This window comes from Lagopus muta, chromosome 5 (genome assembly GCF_023343835.1).
Source record: "Lagopus muta isolate bLagMut1 chromosome 5, bLagMut1 primary, whole genome shotgun sequence".
NCBI classification, from domain to species: domain Eukaryota; kingdom Metazoa; phylum Chordata; class Aves; order Galliformes; family Phasianidae; genus Lagopus; species Lagopus muta.
This window is the reverse complement of record NC_064437.1, coordinates 42429065-42452851: the sequence shown is the minus strand read 5'-3', so window position 1 is coordinate 42452851 and position 23787 is coordinate 42429065. Positions and strand designations below refer to the sequence as shown.

General features: G+C 38.5%; 1 protein-coding gene across 1 annotated transcript in view; it reads right to left on the bottom strand.

Moving 5' to 3' along the window:
* Window positions 1–690: 690 nt before the first annotated feature.
* The window catches only part of ZCCHC24 (zinc finger CCHC-type containing 24), a 105921-nt gene continuing 82824 nt past the window's right edge, over window positions 691–23787 (bottom strand). The window contains exons 3-4 of the mRNA XM_048944090.1: window positions 16003–16167; window positions 691–6074 (exon numbers count right to left, since the gene is read on the bottom strand). Coding sequence (XP_048800047.1) covers window positions 5961–6074; window positions 16003–16167 — 279 coding nt within the window. The 3' untranslated portion in view covers window positions 691–5960. The remainder of the gene's footprint in view (window positions 6075–16002; window positions 16168–23787) is intronic.

Below are 23787 nucleotides of genomic sequence, written 5' to 3'. Positions count from 1 at the left end.
AAACCCAATCCTTCATAATATAATCAAACTACATGAAATGTAAAGTGTAAAAATGCTTCAAATACGTGCACATGCATATTCTATATTGCTATGAGTTCTAATTAAAATAAACATAAATCCTTACAATCATCTACTTCAATGCATTTCTCTTCCATCCTTTGATTAATATTATTGCTGTAGCCAGTACTGCATAGCTGAGCTCACAGTCTGCAAAGATTTGTGAAAGTTGAGTTGTCAGACAGCGTCCCAATCAACTCTTTTCCCCTCTCACCATGAAAAAGGACAAGAACTACCATTTGAAACTCGACGCTTGTGCTTCAGAGTCTCTGAAAGCTGAGTCTCTGTGGTGCTTTCAGCATCTTCTGTCTTTCACAAGGTCATAAAGTGACACTATACTGTTATTTGCTCTCACTTGCTATACATCTAGTGATAGCTTTTTCTAGCAATCCTTCCCCAAATACACATAAATAAAATGTATAAGCATTTTCATATAAGTCAAAGCACTTGAATAATATATTGGTTACTTAATACTGATATTTTCATCCAAGGATAACAAAAACAATATGGCTTAAAGAATTGCAAGTTTTTTTTGTCAGAATTATGTACCAACTTTCATATAATATTTTATGTAGACAATATTTCCTTCTTAATGTAGTTCTGTTGCATACTTTATACAGACAAAAGCATTGTAAAAAAAAAAAAAAAAAAAAAAAAAAAAAAAAAAAAGTAAATTACTTCCATAAATATTTTCTTGAGGATACATCCCTAGTTCTGCAAAATACTTAAGAAGACTTTTACCTCTGTTAGTATCCTAGTTGAGAGGAAGGCCCTTCTGAAAGCTTCCAAGTTGTAAAAACTTTTTCCCAAAGAACAAACAATACTTTTACTAAAAAGGCCCTCAAATATATACAAAAAAGTTACTGCAAAGAGTTTCCAGATAAGATAACGATTCAGTATTACAAGAAATATTTGTAACCATTCAAAAATTTTAACATCTAGAAAGGTTTCCAAAATACACACATAGTATTAAAAAAAAAAAATTGAAAGAAACTCTATGTCAAGTATAACTCAAGATAAATACACATCTGCAAGTAAAACTGTAAAATACTTCATACAGGGTAAACATTTATATCAATCATCTATAGCTAGTAACTGCACACGATTGTCCCTTTGAAATTCATCCTAGAAACACAAACCATCATCCCTATGTCTAAGATCTTGACCAGCCCTCTGAGCACTTCAGCAAAATAGCAACGTTAATGGACAGCAGTGGTTTTGCGGATAGGAAGATGTGATGAAGCCTGATCTGGAGCAGAGTGATATCTTAGGGGATGATTTTGTGTGGGGATAGTTCCATCACATTTTGAAACGTTGGCAAAGGCAAATGGAAAATGTACGTCAGTTCACTTAAATCATAAACATGTGTTTTTGAAATCATTGCAATCTATTCAGTGGATAACTCTTAGCATCCACACTAGAGAAAAAAATGGTATTCCATTTGACTGCAGGACATAGAGAACTAATCTATGAATGCTGACATTTCCAAAAGCTTCTTACTATTTTAAAAGTAGTTTTATTTGGGAAATAATGGCTAGATCTTGTCAGGTATGCAACCCATGTTTAATCTAAATGTCACGTTATACAAAAGGTAAAATATAGAGAGCACTTCTTAATAAAAGGCTTCTTTCAGACAGCTGTAAATTCACATTTTTAGTTTACAAATTGTGTCCCATATAATGGGGAATTTAAAATACACTTATTTTCAGAAATAATATATACTCTTGTGTATTTATTTGAAATTAAGAGGCAACAGGAAGGCCTCAATTTTTTCTTGTGTGGCATCATTTTATGCCAGCCATAGCAGCAATAGAAACTGGCTAAAAGGGGGCCATCCTTTAAGCTACAGGGATTTCTTCCATTGTCATGAAAGGAAATATTTGTAACAACTTCAAAGGAGCTGCATCAAGTTAAAACAGCTAAAGCCTGTACTACTTATTTTGGATTCCCAATAATTTTCTCCAGTGCAGGGCCAATGCCAAAGAAAAACTTCATGTGAAATGTTCAGACCAACTAAAGAAATAACATGAGATATATTTTTCAAGAAACAAATGAACCAAAAAAAGTCTGAAGGAGGAGGAAAATGTAAGAAAATCATCCCCAAAAAAACTGCTGCATGCTGGATGGACCTATGGATCTGTAGGTAGGCAGATAATAGCAAGCATTTGATGAGGTTTAAAACTGGGCTTGACAGATAAAGGCAGAGAGAGAAATTTATTTCAGGTACGTCCCTGAGAATACTCTATTTAGGGAGACCTGCACTGATTTAAATTTCTTTACTGGAACAGCTTTGTTTCTGATAGCTGCTTAAAAATCCCTTTGAGGAATACTAGCTAATGGACTAAATGTAGAGCTATTTAAAGAGAACATCAAAAAGTATTCCTAAAAATACAAGTGGTAAATAAACTCGTCCTCTTCCCACTCAAAGTATGACTTCTAGGGTTGTATTTTTTCAGTTTGGAAGGAGTTTAGCCTATGGGTAAATTACCTTTTTTTTTTTTTTTTTTAATTAAAAAAAAAGATTAAATTATCTTATAGGCAATTTGTTTTCTATTTTTTTGATGTGAAATTGATATTAAGAAGTTTTCTTTCTGTGCCAATGACTACAAGATATTGTCTGGTTCTTAGAGCTGCGTGTTCTTCCAGCAAGACACCAAGCATACAGAAAAGCATGGAGCAGATGCTCCTATGAGCAAACCCTGGCAGAAGGGATGGAGGAACCTCATTCATGCTTCCTCAGCCACCAGCTTGCTAGAGAGAGGCCCTGAGCAGGACAAGAAAAACAGGGTTGCCCTGCATTCTAGGGGAAGTTTGAGTTGAGCCCCGCAGACACAAGGACAAGGACACCTGTCTGGGTTCCCAGTGCTCTCCTGTCCCACCCCTTGCCTCTCAGCTCCAGCAGAGACAGTGAGATCAGCACGCTGCTTCCAGCCCCAGGGGGCTGCAGTCGGCAGGACAAAGTAGGGCAGTGTCTGGCTTCTAGCTTCTCCCCACATTTTTTTAATCTGTTCTTCCCCAGCATAAGTGCAGGGGAAAATAGATTTTCCTCCTAGATATTTTAGATATGCTTAATATTTCTTACATACTTTGTCTTCTACCTGGAAAAATGTGATATAAATATGGAACTCTTTTAACTCTACTTTTAGGAACTGTTACTCTACATGGAGAGTTGTTAAGTATGTTGATCACGTATATTTTTAGGAAGTTTATTTTAAAATAAAACCTAAAAGCACCACCATGAAACACTGAATCTGGATAAACAGTTTTTAAGAGAACACTGTCATGAGAATAGCAATGATTGCATACAATGGCATTGGCAGTTGGCCTTTGTTCAGTATCTGCTGGTATGCTCTATGTTGATGTAGCTATACCATGGGATGTGCTATTCTACTGATTTAGTGGTTATCAAAAAGCAGGAATTATTTAAAAACAAAATGCTTGGTAGCAACATTAGTGAGAAAAATAATTCTCTTATTTTTCACCTGATGGTGTTCATCTACTTGTCCTTTAGTTGGATATGAAACACCAAGGATATTTCTGTTCATGTTCTGTTAAGCGCTCAAACAGGAAAAAAAAAAAAAATTGGATTTAATGTGTTATTCTTTCAGTAAAAGCATGCATGCTGGAAACTAATTATCAAGATTAACAAGCTTTAAAATCCACCCTCAAAATCACCTGTGTATTTTATTCTCTTATAGGCAAGTTAGTATCTTTGTTTTTCTCTAAGGTATTTTTTTCTGAATCTGTGCAAAAGAATGCATTTCTATTTGAAAAAGCTGAAACTGTATATCTTGACTGACGTAACTGAGATCTCTTATTAGTGTTAACATTCAATAATATTATTCTTCAGCTACTCTAGTTTATAGAATTACCATCTTGGCAAAACTAGTTTCAAAGTGATTAATTTTCTTTAAGATTTTAGAATTACATAGCATTTTTCATCCAGTGATGTCAAAACGCTAATAGATACTGAGTATGCCTCACAACACTGCTGTGAGGTAGGTGCACTGAAGTACGATTACCCCCCTTTTGCAGCTGGGGGAACTGAAGTCCAAGAAGGATCTCGTGACTTGCCCACAGCCAGGGAGCTAATGCAGGAGTCGTGGTCAGAATCAACAAATCCCAAGGCTTTTTCATCAGACTGACCAGTGGGCTGTGTCACTTGGGCTACACATAAATAATGCAGTTTGTGAGATATGTATATTACCCTACCACCAGAATAAGCAGAAACTATTCTGCCCTGTTTAGAACAAAGCAGAGAAATGGTCGAAGTTTCACCTTAGAACAAATTCTAAAGACCTTCACATTTCCTACAGGAATGCTCACTGAGTTTTCAGTTCGCTTTACAAGAGCTTGACTGTACTTATTGGTTATGTTTTGGTATTACTTGGCACAAAACCCTCTCTGTATTAGTACTGTGGAATTAATCCTCAAAACAGATTTAATTCACATCAAGTTATGTAGGATTTTAAATATTTCCACTAAGTATTCACACAAATCAATCTCTAAAGGAAACCTCACAAAAATAGAAATGTTTTTTTCTTTTTAAAAAAAAAAAAAACAAACCCAAACCTAAAACCACACAAACCATTATCCCTGTAAGTTTTCTCAGTGAATTGCTTGTTTTGTCCTTATGCCCGTGTATTCTTATACAGACATATAAACAGGATACTGTCTCGAGGTACTTTCAGCTCATCCCTGATGAGATACTACTTTGCAACAGGATCACCCTGCCCAAAGTTCCACCTGAAATGGGACAACCAAATATAACTCCTACATTTCTCCTAAGGTAAATAGGTGTTTCAGGAAGACAGGAAAGTGGGAATATTATAAAGAGTGTTCTTCATACCTCATAACACCTTATGGCTAAAAAGTTTTACATTGTAACAAATTTGTACAGTAGAAAACAGGACATAAAAAATATTTCCAGAAAGTGGCTTTAAAACTATTATAAATAGTAAGTTTGGCTAATCGTTCAATTATGGATTTGGAGGACAATTTTAAGCATTCTTATCCCCCTTTATTCACAGTAAATTTAGTGTGCTTGCAGCCTAATGAATAGCGCATACACATGCAAAACCTCTTGTAGCAGAATTATATGACAAGAGAAAGATCTGTTAGTCACACAACCAAGCCAATTTTATCTCCTCCAAAAACCTCTTGGAATCCTTCCCGATGCTATGGGTCCCATTATGGCATTCCCTTTCTGTACAACCACACCCTCAAACAATTATTCACTTTTTTTTGCCTCAAAATTGCAAAAAATTATTTTGCCTAAGCCCTGCCTGAGTGACACTAACAAATAGAAAAGTCCAAGAAAGCAGCAACACAAAACTCTCAGACTTTCTAAAACTGGGAAAACAATTATTATCCTTCTTTTATGCTGTGGCTTGTTTAATCTCCTTTTGTCTTGTCATATAATAGGAATAATATTCCTGTCGTGGGTGAGTGCTTTTAATTAGTGGCCCCACAGTTATTTCACCTCTGCAAAACCCATTTATCACATATAGTCCTTGTGAATATTATATCTTGCCTAAAGAATAGTACTTCATTTCACCTGACCATGATATAGGGTCTGTGTAAACAATCAGCAGAACCTGCAACTGTGGTTCTGTTGTGAACACTATCAGTAATGCTTATACGTGTGTACATATATATATGTAAGCTTACATATATATGTATGTATACAAATTCACCATAGTCCTGTAAATACCTGTTGCATGTGTGTGCATACACAGGAGAAATGTTACATTCCGTTAAAGGTAAGGCATACTGTTAGGTTATAGATAGGCAATATTGGCGATTATTTTAGCTTTTATCTTGATGTGTTGTGTTGCTCTTGATCGTGTGCTGTCAGAGGATCTTTAAGGATGAGGGGGACGGGAAGAGGCCACTTGGAAGGTTTATTGCACACGGCGGCAGTAGTAGCCCAAAACTTTGCACTTCTCACACAGGTGCTGGGGATGTTCTTTGCTCTGGTCTGAAACATCCAGGCCATCCGGCTTTTCCAGGGGTCTCTGCAGAGAAGGGTGGGAACAAGAGTTGATTCAAGGCTTTGTCACTGCTGTTAATCTCTACTACATGTGCTGAGCATACTTCCATGCTTAACCGGCTTTCTCCTCACAGTTACAAAAATCCTGCTGTCTGAGCAGACAAAATGTTTTCAACTCTTTGCTTTACAGTGGCATAAAGTTGCCTCGCAATCTTGAATGTTGTTCTTCATAAAGGTTCTGTTTGCCTTGCTGTAGGTAAACTAATGAAAGCCCGAATGGGGAGTATGTTTATGTGGTTACACAGCAATTTATTCCCTTGGCTCCAGTAACTGAGACATCCCAAAAGCATTAGCACTTCAAGCATGGGAATCCCACTGCCCAGAATGCCAGAAGGGTTAACAACACTGCGATTAGCTGCTGCTACAGGAAAACTGTTTTACCTATGCACAGATATCACATAAGTTAGTGAGGTCTCAATCCCATATTTATGAGGCTGATGTTTGTTTGTTTGTTTGTTTTTTAAGTAGAAGAGCTGCAAAGCTATTAGTAAAAACAAAAACAACAACAACAACAAAGAACCAGAAAAACAATCTCTGTTGTGAACCTGACTGATAATTTGGATATATTGCTAAAGAACACTTGTGGAATCACAGGGCTGGCAGTATATTTAACTAAAAAAGGGAACAAAGCTGCTTTGAGTTTAATAATCCATGTGCTTTAATTTTCTATGACATGTAAGAAATTTTGCAGTCACTTGGAAAATATTAAGTATTTTAGTAGGGATATTGCTGTTTGGAAAATCTGATCAGCAGAAGTGATAGAGCTGTGAGGTAGAACATAACACTGATGTGCACAGTTTGTTTTATACTAACAAAATGCTGTAACATAATTTCTCAGCTTTCTTGGAATGTACCTGAAAAATGATTTAAATACTCAATGCCTTACTAAGAAGAAGACTGTGGAAGTTCTGTGGAACTGTGGTAGAGACAGTAATGTGAATGATGTGATGTGAAATCTCAAAATGAGCCATAAGCATCTCACTGTTCTACAGGGATAGCAGACTACTGCTTATCTTTCTTGTAACAAAGAAAGGATGAAAAAAAAAAAAATTATGGCCATTTATCTTTTGTACCTTCCCTAAATACTACAGGCCTGTCATCATCTTTAAAACCTGGTACACCTGGTCTTCTAAGTTTCCTGGTTATTTATTTTTAAATTCTGCATGTCAAAGCCACCCATCTGAGTGTGAGTGAATAAGAAGTATTGAGCTTTCTGAAACCTATTTTTTTTTCTCTTAGTGTTACTCTGTAAGATCTGCTCACACCCTATGGAATGGAAGACTTTCCCAGTGTTCAGTGGTTACAGTCAGGCAAAATGTACTCTTTTCCTAAAAAAATAGTCTGCAACTTCTTGCTATAATCAGTTGTATTGGATTATAAGTACAACACTTGTTCATTATGTTGCATTGCTAGTAGAAAGAATGTATGGGAGCAACTCAATAGTGATTGCCAATGTCTTGTCACCAGTTCAGGATTCCTACCCACAGCACGTTGCCAAAATTTTTCTCTGTCCCGGGCTAGAGGCTATGTGACCTTCTGAGCTTAAATTTGTTTATAATTTAATTTCAGGCTGTTTTTCCTTTCTTGGAGAGGGGGTGCTTGAACCTGTATTGGTTGTGTATGAGGAAGGAAGATTTTGGATCTATCGGCAACCTCGATTGAGACTGCAACTCAAATGCTGGTGCATTCTGGGCTTCTGCCACAGCAGAGACAAGCTGAATAAACTTATTGGGTCAGAAAAACTGCCTTTATGCCTGTTCCACAGCCTATTCCACCAACATCTGCCCATAAATTTTCTTCAACAGTTTGCATTACATAAATCTTCCTCAAAGATGATGTCCAGGTTTAGGAGCTCCAAGATTTAATTTATTCTCCACAATGGAGAATTTTAGAGCTTTGAAATGTTGCACTTAAAACAGTCTATTTGACTCAGCTCTGATTGCTTCTACATGTTAGCTGTGTTCTGATTAAAGAGAAAAAAATACAGCAGTTATCATGTTTATTGATATAAGCCAGATTTTTTTAATACACATGGCCTTGGGAATCATTTTTCCTGGAAATAGTGCAAAGGACATTGGGAGTGTCTTGAAGTGCCAAGAGTTTTTTGGACTGTTTTCAGAAACAATAGCTCTCCGTGGTTTGCTTTCCCCCTGCGTTGATTGAGCTCAGCTTTTTGGCCCACGAAACACTTCGATTTCAGAGATGTTATTGTTACCTCTGTGTTACGACACAGAGGCTGGGGAGAGAGGGGTTACAAGGCAGGAAGCTGGGTTTCCAAGGGCTGGCTGAAAGGAGCTGAGCTGAGCCCAAACACTGCTTTTGCTGAGGGCTGAAGCCTCAAAATGGTGGTGGGCTTGCACAGTTTGTGCCTAAAATGAAGCCCCAGTTTATCTCTGTGGGTTTCCTGCAAGCCAAAAATCCCTGCAAGAGCCCTGAGAAACAGCTGTTTTCCTCCCGTTCTTACTGCTGATGTTCTAATCGTGTGGAGGCCTTTGAGGCAGTAATCTTGCAGACTTGCAACTTTAATGCTATGCTAAAAAGGATATTAGATAGCTAAAGGTTTGCAGGTGATGAAGTGAGATTTCGTTTGTACAGGCAGCTGAGGCTGACTCAGGAGCACTCTCACCAGCTTTGGAGGGTGAAAGCAGAAGGTGGAGAGTGCTGAACAGTTGTGTGGCTGCACACTATGGGTAATTTGGGGAGTTGTCTGAATGCTGCAGAAGATCCACTCAGCTGAGGAGGCTCTCTAATCCTCCAGCCCTGTGCTGCCAGGAGCCCAACAGCAGGAAGGCTCAGTACACTCAGAGCAGGCCTGGGAAAGAGGACTGGCTGCTTGGCTGAAGGAACAGTGCCTTTCCTTAGAAAGAGGAGAAATGCAGCCTGTAAAAGAGCAGAAAGTCCTGCTATATTTCTCTGGGAAAGGTATTCTTTCTTCTGTAAAAGGGAGAGTTTAATGTTTTGGTTTTCTTTTTTTTTCGTAATGCAAGTAAACAGGATTTGATGGTCTACTTTCTGTAAATACTATGGGGAAGGGCATTTTTCAACGTCTTGAGTTTTTGCATCTTTTTCTTTAGCATTCTTTGGTAGTTGATGGCTGGAAATGACCTTATGCAGCTCCGCCAGGAAGGCATTTGACAGCAGTGACTAAAGCCATTGCCCAAGGTGAATAAAACTGAACTAAATTTAAATTAGCAATTCCTGTCCTGCAAACTAACTTAAGACTGTGAAGTATTGCTTCCCCAGTCTACATGTACTGATTAAACTCTGTATTCCATAAATCCTTTTTTCAAAATAAAGAACAAAACATACTCAAAGTGACTCATATATATGTAATGTCTTAGATGTTAGTGGAAATGTTACAAGGACACCCTTTAGAGAAATTATTCTTAGTGGAAGCAAAATGGGTGCTTATATTTCTATTTAGAAGTTTGAATTTTTATTTTTTTTTCCTCCCCTTTAGAGTGGAACAATTTGATTCTACCTCTGGTAGATAAACCATATCAAAATTTAAATGCAAGAAAACAAGTATATTTCTGGACTCATTACATCAGGCCTTAATGGAGCAAATGAGATGAATAGATGACATTAGATCTGTGCGTAAAAATTGATTCTACAGCTAGAGGTGGCAGGATACTGATAAAGGGCAACAATCTTCAGGTGCATTAGCTTCTATGCTTCTCTCAAGGCACAGACACTCTCAAGAATTTGTACATTGTTAGTACAATAAAAGATTATGGATATGAAAGGGTTAAATGTAATGTGTTCTTGAGTGGCAGAGCTTTGCTCTCCTGCCTGTATGGCATGAACAAGGACTTCAGTTGTGGCTGTGAAACAAAAAGACTGCAATGAGAAGGCTGCAGATCCATGGCATGAAGATGTGAGAGCAGGCAGCCTCTGTTAGCGGCATGCCTCTGGAACAGGCCAGCTAGGAATGAAAGAGAGCCACCTGAAATGAACAGCAGAAATCTCTCTTGGGTTCAGAGAAGCAGCAGTCTGGGATGACCTGTTTTCCAACTGCTAAGGCACACAGAGGTGGAAATGCAATGATTCCCCTCCAGCTGCTGGGGAGGAATTAAATCCAAATAGGAGAGAGAATACTTGCAGGCCTCAATCTGCTCACTAGTGTGTTGGGCTTTAGAGTAATCAGAGCCAATCCTCCCCAAGCTGAGGGAAGAGAAACTGCACCTGGACAGGGGAATTATGATGGAATCACTGCACTGCCTGTGGAAGTAATAGCTTGGATAACATGAAGAATGTATTTACATACCAAATTATTTTCAGTCTAGCGATAAATTCCTGACAGCTGGAAGTAAGTCATGTCCAAGAGGACAAGTCAGTCACCAGATGGCTGGTTCTACACCAGTGCAACAGCTGTCATCACAAACAGCCCTGGAGTCAGCCACGAAGTCAGAGGAGAAGCCTTGATAAGAGGCCAGCCAGGAAGCAGGCACAGATGCTGCCGCTAGAGCAGTCAGGGGAAGAAAATGAAAATTCAGAGCTTGGCGTCTGGGCTGTTACAATGCCAAGAACACTGGTGAAAGGCTAAAATGACTGGCTCCACACTGGAGCAGTATAAGGAAGAGTACAGACAACTATATGGAATCCAAATTTCAGGAAATAATAAGAGGTAGAATTAAGTTTCATCTGAGGCTTTTTTTTTTTTTTTTTTTTTTTTGTTATTGTTATTTTGTTTTGTTTAGGGTAGATAATGTGACTAGGCAGGAAACCTCTTTTGAAAGAGCAATCCAGTAACTTGTTCTGGGCAGTTCTTTGCTCTCCTGTTTCTCAGCAACACTTGAACTCAACAGGCCTCAAGGTCTTGGGAATTCCTGTAAGTATTTCCACCAGGAACTTAGTCATGAAGACAAAAATGCATGCAGTTTTTTTGGAACAGCTGTAGCAGTTTTGCAGCTCAGGTGTGAAAGCCACCTGATTTTTCCACTCTGAATTAGTTGGTATCAAGGCAGCAGACACTTGTGTTACTACTTGTTACGCATGCTGTGCCATCCCTCTCAAACACAGAGATTTAGAACCGTGTTTGTAGAGCACTCTGAAGTATATACACAACTGTAAAATTGCTGAGAAGACTTTTCCTGCGGCAGGGAGATTAAAAGCTCATTCTCACAGATAGGGTATGTGGAATAAAAGAACAGAGCTGAAGAGACTTTTCTTGTGGGGAATTGGCACAGAATCTTTTCACTCCAGGAAAAAGGCTCCAGGAACCAAGAGCAGGTGAACTTAGAGGCAATACTGGAGGATGAGGAAGTATCCTTGAAGATGGTTACTGTGTCTTATCCTAAATCCATACCTTCCTGTGGGCACTCTCTACTGCCTAGGATGGTGTGTGAAATGGAGGATGTTGATCTGACCTGATAAAAGTTCTTATGACAGAATCATTGTGACAAATCTTTCATGCAGTATACACTGTATGGAAATGGAGATGCTGTAATATGCCCTCACCAGGGAAATGTGATGACTGTATTTTTAGAAGTGGTCTGGACTGTTTGCAGTTAGGTAATTTTTGTAATTCTGAAGGCTCTTGTAACTCAGCATAAAGTTAGTTAATGTTGAGGAAATAACAATGATTAGCATCTGTCAACAAAATGACCCTCTTCTAATAATGTAAAGATAGTATTGTGACCTAATTGTTTACCAAATGGTAGGGTAAGGAGTAAGAAAAGGATGCTGAGTTAAAATATATTGCAGAGGGGGTGTATTGACCAAATTGTTTTGGACAAGAAATAATTTAATCTGCTAGAAGTAAAACTGTTTGAAGTAGAATTGAGGTTGAATTTCTGACTGGCCAGTTCATCTGGGTTTTGTTAATTTAAATTAAATATATATATATACTAATATCATGTAGCATGATAACTGCAAAGAAAGAAAAAACATTACAAAACAGCAGTATCAATTTATTTCTTGAATGGAGTTTTATCTGTACAGGTACTGAGTGTAAAAACAGCTTCTAGAGAGAGACAGTGTCTTTATTATATTAGGCTGAAAAAGATGTTCATTGGAAGATCCAGACGAGTGGAAGTACTGTCTAAACCATTATAACGAAGTCATTAGGAGCACAGAATTAACTAAGAACTTCCACTGATGCACTGAGAGGGGAAAAAAATGTTTGTTTAGAAATGCATAGGAACTCTGTTCATGAAAGAGAACTCTCCTTTGGTATATGTCAACAGAATAATGAAAATGAAGGAAAAGCAAGAAATGTATACAGAAAATGATAAAGGAGTGTAGGTAGTTCTAATAGTTTATTATAATACAACTAAATCTTACATCCACAGTATGTGTCAATGTTTTAACCTTCAAACTCAAAACACTGGACTTTTTAATTAGAACAATCAATCACTATGCTTTTATAACATACATAGCATTACCATAAAAGCATTGCTGACTGAGTACAGCGCATTTCTAAAAAGCTGCAGAACAGCAACCCATAGACGTGTATTAAGATATGTTTAAAGTCTGGTGTGGGGCTGGATGCTTAGGGCTGGATCCTTTGCTGCTAGCTCCGTGCATGAACTGGTGTTTTCTTTACTGTCTGGCTATAACTGGTATGTTTAATTAGAAATACAAGGCACTGGAAGAATGAAAAAGAATAGAAAGAACAGCAGTAGTGAAACTGAGATATAGAATCAGACAGAGGTAAGGCAAGATCAGAAACAACAGAATGAGAAATCTTTCAACTTGAGGTTGTAAGTTTGCATTTTGGGGGAAAAAGCAGTATTGACTGGCTGCAGGTTCTTTGCGTCTGGAACCTTAGCTGAAATGCATAGTCCAGACTTGAAGGTCTCACCTAGCACCAACTACTACTGAGACATGGATACATGGATTGGTAAGAAGAGTAAAGCCTTTTCACATCCCAGATTATGGTCTAAGGGGATGATGAGGAAACACAGTGATGGAGTTCAGCTGTGTAAACCTGCATTGCACATGCTGTGATTGTTCATATACATGATTCTAAGGAAGAAGCACTGTGTACTCCAGCCCTTCCACACAGTCTTTGATGTCTGTGCTATGCAGTTCACAGACTCCTCTAGCCCTGCCAAGAGGGGCAGCTCTCCTCCTTTACTACACAACATTTTTATTCCCCAGTATGTAATGTATTTTGTGGATGGGATGCTTCCAGAGCAAGTTCTTGTGACTCTCTGAACACTGACAAAAATAATGGAGGTCATTTAGAAGAACAAACAAAGTACATATTTATAACTTTGTGTTGTAAATCAGTGTTCTTGTAATTCCTCTCACCATCAAGACTCTCCTTCTTTATGTGTAATAAATGCTCAGCCTGGATTTTGGTGCAGTTGTCTAAGCAAGCTGTCTAAGCAGGAACAAGGAAACAGAGACTTCTGAAGCTTTGAACTAGTGTCTCATCAGTTAATTTAGGTTTCTAAAGATAACCTCTTGTTTTCAGATTTGGAATCAGAGTGGTGCTAACCTAGAGATGGAGGGGGATTAGGGTTAGGTTACATCATCTGAACTGTCCAGCAGAAACAGTGACATTCACTGACTTGGCTATTAGTTCATTCTGCAGTGGAAGTAGTTCAGTGTTATTTAAATGAACAAATAACCCCACAAAAAACTATCATCTCGAGTGAATTAAGTGGGTCAAGTCTAAAGCAAGCCCTCTGCCATAAACATGTCAGATTTCAAAAACTCTAATTTACATTTCTTCAAGGTGCTACGTAGTATAAATCGATATTTTAGCTGAATATGGGAATGCAGAATAACCTTAGCCAAAACTTAACCTTAGAATTAGATGAATATACATGTGTATAAAAGGAAGAAATAGAGTAGATTACGTTTTCCTGGTTGGGATAGTGCTAATAAACTTGTTTCTATCTCCATTGCTGCTTGTTGCAATGAATTTCAGTACTTCTATCTTTTCAGCAAAATAAAATCACAATATTACTTAGGATTCTTTTTTATTAACATGCTTCCTCTCCCCAAAATCACATGAAATGGTATGAAGTGTTCCTTTTCACCTATTGCAAATACTCCCAAATAATCCATCTGTGATTTGAGCACGGGTTATGAGTGGGCAACAGACAACCTGACCCGTGCAGAGCTCTATTTATTGCTGAGATTCAGCTAGGATAAACTGCATCTGAAGCAAATTACACCACCCAAACTCTTAAAGTAATTCCTACTTATTCATCCATAACAATTTACAGCAATATTGCAAAATCACACTTAAATTTTTCTGTAATGCTTCTTGCATTTGCTCAGTATAAGCCATCTTGAAGAAAAGTGCTGTGTGGCTTAAGACAGATGCACTCACAGATGTCTCCCTTTTGACTGTGCTGAAATTGGCAACATTAAATCCTAGGTGTTGCTCCAATAGCAGTTGAAGTTGTAAAATCATTCCCTAGAAGCGAGCCTGCAATTGTATCTTTCTGGTTACGCTAAGCAAGCTTTCACAGAATTACAGAATTGTAGGGATTGGAAGGGACCTCCAAAGATCATCAAGTCCAACTCCCCTGCAAAGCAGGCCTCCTAGTGCAGGTTGCGAAGGGAGGCGTCCAGGAAGGTCTTGAATATCTCCAGAGAAGTAGAATCCACAACCCTCCTGAGCAGCCTTGTTCCAGTGCTTACTGTGAAGAAGTTCCTTCACATGTGGGTGCAGACCTTCCTATGCTCCAGTTTATGGTCATTTCCCCTTGTCCTGTCCCCACAGACCGTGGTAAAGAAGTTGGCCATGTCTGTTTGACTCTCACACTTATAAACATTTATAAACATTAATAAGATCACCTCTCAGTCTTCTTTTCTCAAAGACCCAGTTTGCTCAGCCTTTCCTCGTAGGGGAGGAGCTCTATATACTTTCTAGTATATATTGGCTAATTTATTTATTTATTTATTTATTTATTTATTTATTTATTTGGTGGAGCTGCTAAAAATTACTTTCTGCATGAAAATCCAACTTCAACAAAATCAGTCTGTAGCCTGGTTTGTCAGCAAAATGAGGAGTATGAGGTTAGTTGTTCTGAGCAATTGATCTGTCTCTCATTAACTACCGTTGTATTAGATGATGGTTTGCAACCACTTTTGACAGGATACAAACAAGAACTGAGTCAGTCTTCCCATTGTAAATTGCAAATACAGGGGCTGGAAGTGCAGGAGATGCAACTGCACTCCACAGGGGGCAGGAATGAAGGCTGTGGCTAGCAGCATTGCAGATATGGATTTCTTATTAGAGCTACTATTTACACTTGACTGTGTCAGCTTATTGAGAGACTTTCTCTTGAAGTTCTTAGCCTGGGCACCACCAAGTACTATGGAAAACAAGAAACGCCTCTTTACACAGGCTGTCTTGCTTTACTGTTTAAGTTATTTAGTAAGTAGGGGTCCTCTTAATATTCCTTCTATTTTATTGCTAGTACTACATATGTACAAATACGTATCTCCTTACCCAAGTCCAGTCTTATTTAAATGGATGAACAAAAAAATTATACTTCGGAAATAACTTCACTGACACTTGTGCAATAAAGCAGTTAATTGGTGTAAATATGAAGAGAGTCAGAAGTATCAAGACGCCCATTGCTACTGCTGAACTTGTTTTCTCTATTATCTAATGGCTCCATCTCAGATTATATGGTCCCAAAGTCTGTTTTTATAATAAAGATAAGTAAAGGCTTTGTTTTGGAGGTATTTTTACTGAAAGGGTATTCAAATTTTGTGAAATTGGAAGTAGTTCACTTCCCCAGGACTCTGAGAACAGCAGCTCATTTGTGAAAGGTTGTGTTTTCTTTTTTTATTATTATTTTGATTTTATTTTGTGGCATGCTGTAGTCCATGCCAAGTCCTGTTTAGGTCACAGCCAAGCTTCACAAATTCAAGAAAATTCCAAGTTCCAAGACTGTATGCCACCATGTTGGTTCTCCTACCTGTTTGTGAGGATAAACGTTAATGTGGCACTTGATGCACTCTTGTCCCATGTTAGCCCAGGAGTTTCCGCTCATCCATTTTCTCTTGCATTTGGGGCACTTATATTCACCGAAGCAGCGTTTCTTGCCCTGGTATGGGGTCAGGCCTTCTCCCTTGGGACGAGCCTAAAGAAAGCAAAAAAATGAGTAGCAATGAGTGATCAATGCATTTTAATAAAAGAGCAGTAAAACAATGTCTTTGTACAGGAAACTATGAGAACAAGATACTGGAGACAGGCAGCATGAAGGTCATATCTTAATGAATAGTTTGTATGTTGAAGCTCAAGTTTAAGTTCAAAGAGGTACTTCTGAGAAGTATAGAAAAATTCAAGAATGCTTGCAATGCTTCTGGCACTGAACTCAGCATTTAGAAATTTTTGTGCATGTTTGCAATTAATATTTTTATTATGAATTTCATTATAACCAAATAATATATTGAATAAGTATTGTTATGATTATACATAGCACCTGGAGAAGTAGCTCAGTAGACTTTTGTGGCTAGGTCCTTATCTTCTCCAAGGGAAGCTTTCAGTAAGGAAGCTTTGCAAGTAAGAATTACATAGCCTTAAATATTGAAATGCAGGTGATACGCTAGTATGGGGGTACACATTGCTATATGTGACACTCAAACTGAGGTTAAGTATGAAGGAAAGATAAGATTTTGATCAAAGGAAATCATTAATTTCATGAACTTCATTAGGATTTCTGCTCACTGTAAACAGTGTTTCACTGATCTTCTGTTTTGAAGGAAACAGTAAAGGATTCCCAAATGTAATGAACTGCCGTGATGTAGAAATATTAAATATTGCCTAAAGAAAGCCTGCTTACCCAGGGAAGCTATTAGAGTTGGCAATGACCTTATGTAAATAGCTTTTCTTTCGCAGCAGAAATATGGCGATATACATAATAACGCTAATACTGCAAGGTGACAATGAGTATTGCATACAGCTGTCCTGGGAAGAGCTGTATGCATGAAGCTCCTTTCCCAGAGACTCTAGCAGATGTTGAAATGCTGCCCGCATATTCACTCTATTTTGTTTATTGTTGTCTAGAGGGAGAGACTTCCCCTGTGCTATGGCAGGATGGTACGATCACCTATCAAAGGATGCTTTGTTATTTGTTCATATGTCATGCTGCTGAGGCTTTTTTTTTTTTAAGTTCCCAGATTAAGTTTACAAAAGTTAAATGGCCCATCGTGCTGAGAAAGGGGTTGTTTTGTTTTGGGAGCTTGTACGATTTCTCAGTGTGTAGGTCCAAATTGCTTTCTATGTGAAAACACTGGTTGGAAAAGCAGGTGGTTGGCAGAAGACCTGAGCTTGGCAGGCACGCTGGGACTCCAGCTCCCATGGCTGCTGGTGTTCACTGCACTACCTCCGGTGTCGCGCGTGGGAACAGAGCATCAAGCACTGAATCCTGCACCCCGGCCGATGGGAGACAAGCAGGGGGCACCCAAAACCTTCTCTGGCATGCTGGCCCTATTTTTATTTTTCAGTGTCAGTGAACAACATTTTTTTTTTTTTTTTTTGGTGCTTATTCCTCAGTATAATTACTCTTCAAAAAATCGGATGTGGTAGCACAAACAACAAACGCTTCTAATAGTTTTTCATGACCTGATGTGCCACTGTAAGTGTTCTGGCTCATGGTGAAGATGAAGCTGATGCTAAGACATACATTTACACTGCACAAAAAAGTGCTCAGTATAATGGGAAACATTTGGACTTTCATGCCTAAATGAGTGCTGGCAGACACCCAGGGTTTAATCCTCCAATCCATGGTGTTCCTTGATAAAGATGGAGATTGCAATTGAATGTAGGGCAGGAAAATGTCAATTTATGGAGCCGTCCTTATTCAGGACACTTAATTTGGCACTGCCTCTGAGGAATTTGCTGCACAGCTCAAGTCAGTGTAAGAAGGAGCCACATGCTCTCTTCATTTACAAATTCTCATGGAACTGAATAGGAGCCCTGTGTACAAAGAGCTCCCATGATTGTGAGATGTTTCCCCTCCTCCTGAGGTGTCATGGATTGCTTTGTTTGTAGTTTTGACTGAGGCTATGCTACTGAAGAGTGGAAGAGAGTTATTTCCAATTCTCAGTTTCAGCGACACAGTACTTAAACTCTTCCTCTGGTCATAGCTGGAAAGGCAGCTTCGTTACCCCTACTAAGCAGCAGTCCTTTCAGAAAAAGTACAGGTCACTGAGCATGTTATTTCCAAAAGCAATAGCGTAGACTTTGGAGACAGAGCATGTCTGAGAAGTCCTACACATGTTTATAAACAGTATTAGAACATAAAACTCCCACTGCAGTATGCTGTGCCAACCATAAACAGTGTTAAAACATCAGATTCCCCAGGCAATATGTTAGCTAGCCACTCCCTGCAGGCAGGGCATCTCTGAGATGGCTGCCTGGAGCAGGATGGGGAGCATAGGTTTCTGCAGCTGAGGCAGCTGGCTGCAGAGACAGAACAGAGATGCTGTGCCCTCCCAGACTCATTGCAGGGCACTGGAGGTGCTTGTCTGTGATGTCCTCTATGTGTATAGCAAACCTCCAGCACTGGAGGCTTGCCAGATTAGAAGTCATTTCTCTGATTTGCTCAGTTAGTGGGAAGCAGAACCAGGAAAAGAAGGCAGGAGAGGGAACTCCAGAGGTAATTTCCTGTTATACTTGCTTAACTAAACTTCTGATTTATTTTTACTTCTCAGCTGTCACACCTTCCTCCTTATTCAGAGACTTTAATTAGTTTGCTGGCAAACTACAACTTTCTCTGTAGGTGTTTCGCTACTCAGTTTTATGGATGTTTATACTTCACCCTAACAGATTTTATTTTCTTTCTCATATCCTCAGTTTCCCAGACTATGCCTGACAGGGAAGTTGTTTTCTCAAACAAACAAGCTCATTATCAAGAAATGCCATTTGGAATCACTGAAAGCAGTGAAAGTAACTCTCCAACTCGCTTCACCCTTCAGGTTCAAACAAAACAGACGTGACAGTTTCTGGTGAAAGGCACAATAGATCTTGCAAAAGCCCTTCCGAGGCCCTCTCTCCACAGCAGTCAGAAAAATGGAAGGGTCTTGTCCTTGGGCTCATTAGATAGAGATGCATTACCTCAATCTTCCAGACAAAAGGCTACAACAAATGATAGCATCTTTGCAGCTTTATCTAAGCACGTACCTGAAAGTTGGTGCATGAGCTTGCCTCAATGAGATTTAACCTATGTATAAACCCAGCAATTTTTTCTTTGTGGCACAGCAGTGAAAATTACTTCAATGTTCCATCTTTTACTGACACCCAACTACCTCTACTTTTCATCTTCCTCCATTCTTCAGCCAAAACCACAAATTGGCTATAATAAGATTTTAAAACTTTTAAAGTTGAGCTTTTCTGTTAGTAACTGGCCAGCTGAGCTCTCACACATAACCTATTGGACTGTGCATCTCATGGAGGAATCTGCCAAATCACTTGGCAGTGATGGCCATAATAAAGGATTCTGCTTTCCCCAGACAGTTCTCTCCAAGTATCAGTTTGCAGAGTCAGCAACAAAACAAAACAAAATCTCCACATGTCCAGCTTAGAACTAGACTGATTATAAACAACAGCTTGCAGAGATTTCCTTCGAAGTGGAATGGAGAAGTTCAGTTTGTTTAATACTCTTCTTCCCTACATCATCCCCTGGGTTTGTGTTGCACAGCTGAAAGATGTACAATGCAGCAGGATGATGAAGTCAGCGTGACACTGGTAGGTGGGTCTCCTTCCTAGAAGAACATTGTAAGTATCTGCTTATAAGGATGATTCAACAGAGCACAAAAGCAAGAACAGAAAACAATAGCTTGATGCACTGCCTTCTCCCAAGTGATATGCAGGAGTGAGAGGGCTGGAGTTGTATTTTGAAATATGAGCTTTCTGACACTCGATTTTAAGTCAGTAAAACTAGGAGGCAGCATTACTCAAGTACTTCTAGCGCGCATATTTTACATTGTTCTGCCAACAATGCTGGGAAACATAAAATGATTATGGTAAAGGATACCCCAAATGCTCAGTCGTAAAATGAAAGCATTATGACTGATTTGACATATGGAGTGTCCTGGCCCTCTGCTTCTGTAGAGCATTGGAAAAGTCACTTCAGTACTTTGGCTTTATTCATATTTGTGTAGGCTATGTAGGGAATGAAGATACACTTGATTATCTATGGAAGTCTTCAGCAGAAGTAATGCCAAAATGGCACAAAATGAACCTATCTAATGAATGATCAGCATTATTTCTTTGTTTTTCCTGACCTTTGCAATAATTCAAATTTGAAATTCAGCATGAAACCTGGACTGATGCAGAGGCTGTGTGTTTAGGAAATGAGTTCTAATATAGCTGCTCTTATTTTGCTTGCTGCCCGTAAGCCATTTTGCTGGTGTATGATATTGCTGATGTGAGGCACTTCTGAGGTATCTCAACTTCTGAGACTTCTGAGGTATTCAATTGCTGTAGCTACATCTTTAATTAGTATGCACAATATAGGAACAGGATTTGGGGATACAGAAACAAAATTAATTCTTTCAAACTTCTTGTCCCTGGTATAATTTGGGTATTATTGATATGATGAGAACTGGCAGGTTAAAGGGGGACTCTTCATTACAGCATTACTACTAAAAGCTTTTATTCAGCTTTTATGGAGCTGCTAGATGTAACAGATATCCAAACTAAGGATTTATGACACACAAAATTGTAGCTGAGCAAGACATGAATGAAAAATAAACTTGCAAACATAACAGAGGAGGTTAGTGTGTATTTTGCCTAGGATTTTCCTGGGGGCTTGACATGTCACAAGGCCTGGGGTTACATCATGTTCTGCCTGGGAGGCTGTTATACAGCTGCTGCCATCACTGGAAGAATCAGTTATTTATACCACTGCATTCATAGAAACAAGCTCATTCTTTGATGCAGTCAGGGTTCACCTGTTGTTATCACTAATCTGAAATCTTCTCTTGCATGCACATCAGTTCTGCTCTTAAAATACAATCAAGGCAGGATGTGGCTTTGTACTGAGGTTCTTTATAATAAAACAATTACAAAAGTCAGTCATCTGATAAAATTAGTAGAATTTTTTGTCACTCCTTCTCTAGGGCAGTATGCTTACTGTCTCCTTCCTGCTCACTGCCAGTGTGCTGAGATGGGAAAAAGGGGATGATGAGCTGCTGATGCCTGACCTCCTAAAGAAACACAAAATTAGAAAGACCAGACTGCTTAGGCTATGTGTCTGCCTCCAAGGGTCACCAGATACTGTGCTCTTGCTAGTAGTCTATTCTGTCATTTTCCTAGAAAATATTTTCACAGCTTACTGCGTATATTCAATATTTCTCCTTTCTTTATTTCATCTGCATACCTGTATCTCTATTAAGTATAATCACAGTCCTCTGCTTTTTAGGTTCTGGTACATTTTAGAATCATTTAGACACCTCACATACCTAACACCTTCTCCTCTCCAGACTGTGCCTCCGCCAGCTGAAAGAGACATATTTAGCTATTTTGATCATCTTTTCTGGCAATATTTCCTCTTCATTAATGATGTTTTTCTAGGATTTGGTTCCATGCAGTCAGTGTCTTTCTGTCAGGGTGGTGTTCAGAATAAAGTGCAGTTCTCCAGGAATAGAGCATTAAAAGACACAAGTTTGTATAGTGCACAGACAAAAATAATGTTCATTTTTGTTTGACTTGAACAAGTATCCAACTACAAACATTTTCATTCTCTAAGCCTTACTTTTTTGGGGAAACAAATATTTAAGAGTATATTGATTAAGCTGTGTTGATGAACTTTTTACATGTATATTTTGAAATGGCAGGAGATCAATTTTATGTTTGTCATTTTAGTATATGAGTATGTGTCTTCTGGTAGCTTTGGAAAATCAGTGTTGTCAATATATCACCAACTTTGATCTCATTCCCACAATGATAATCCAAGGGTAATATTTGGCACTATGTGTTACTAATAACACACACACTGATGATTATAGCAATAGGTGTGATTGTCATGGATATGCCAGTCAACATTTAAAAATCCAAGGAGCCAGCTTGGCAAACATTTAAATCAAAATGTGGTTATGCAGATTTTTTAGAATATTAGCCATGCTTTTGGACAAATCCTTTCTTCTGTTACAAAATGCCTAGTTGAGCTGGTTATTGGAACCATCCTTGGGCTGAAGATGCATAATACTCTTTTCTTTACGTCAGTTTGAAGCACGGTGCCTACAGAACTGCCAAAAAATAGTTACTTATCTGATCTGTCAATTACAAAACATCTGAGGATATGATAATGTGGATTTCAGTCATGGAATCACAATGTGCCTCCACTTCCTTTGTGGGGGGAAGAAGACATATTACAGTTCCCCAGCTCTCTGCACTTTTTGCGATGTCATATAATCACTTTGCGTGTAGGCTTCTCTGGAAGTAATGCCTCCTATTTATTTCCATGGAAGCTACAACAGATACAAAGAACACAATAACACTTCTTCATAGAACAAAGTCTCAGCTACAAAACACTATTTTTCAGCATAGTCACCATCATTAGCTATGCATTTTATGCAAGAGATGAACAAGAGTCTCCATGTCATGGTCAGAAAAATATGTACCAGCAGAGGTGACCCACTCTCACTGTTGCCACTGCTGAAGTGCACCACCCACCCCCTTGCTGTGCTCACATCCACATTCAGCAAGCACAGTGAATGTCAATAGGTGCCATTTTTTTCTGCATGGAGGAATTCGATAACACAGCTTTGCTTCATATGCACTTCCATGTCAGAAGCCATTCTATCACACTGCCCCTCTGCTGTCACATGGCAACAAAATGTAATGGAATATTGGTGGGGAGGTTCAGCCTCTACTACCATATCACCAAGATTTGTCTCTGACACTGTGGGCCAACATCATAAAATAGGAGGCCTTATCTTTGGAGCAGCCCTTGTAGTACATATGGTACTGGAGCATATCTAGGTGCTTCTATAACATACTATGCAAACAGTACAATACTTTTGCTCAATGTTTTTAATAGAAGAACTTCAGGGTTCATAGTTATTGTGCATAAATGTTACGTGTTAATGAATCCTCTTTGTGGAGTCTTAAAAAATAAATCTCCCATTGCATTCATAATTCTAACTTACTACAGAATTTTCTTGCTAAATATTCACATGAATTTTATATGCTTTAGAATTTGAAACTCAGCTATATAATGTATTATATACAGAGCAACAGGCAATTATGATGTGTTCAATGTATTTAGTAAAGTTTAAGAGCTGTAGATCTCAACTAACCCTATTCCAGTCTTCTGCTGAGGAAGGCTGCAAATAATTATCACTGTTAACTTCCAGGACTTATTTTACCTGTGGATGCTACTCTTCGCTTGTTAAATGACTGTGAAAGGTCTCCAAAACTATCTGTACTTGCAGCCAATCACAGGTTTAATACATTTGTTCCCTTAGGACCTAGAAAACAATGGAATTACTTGAGCATATGAATAGCTGCTTACTGAATTTACTATTGAAAGTATTGCATAACTCACTCAGATCCTAGAATTTCAAGAATAGGGAAAGAATAGATCTCTGGAATCTTATGTGCGTGAAGATAATAGTCAAAATGTGAACTAAATATTAACATAAACAAGGGGGCAAATATACTGGAAAGAATTCTCATAGGAAACAGTGTCAACTTTTGTGAAAACTAGTCTGGTTTTTTTTTTTCAATGTATCAGTATTTAAGTATTTAAGTA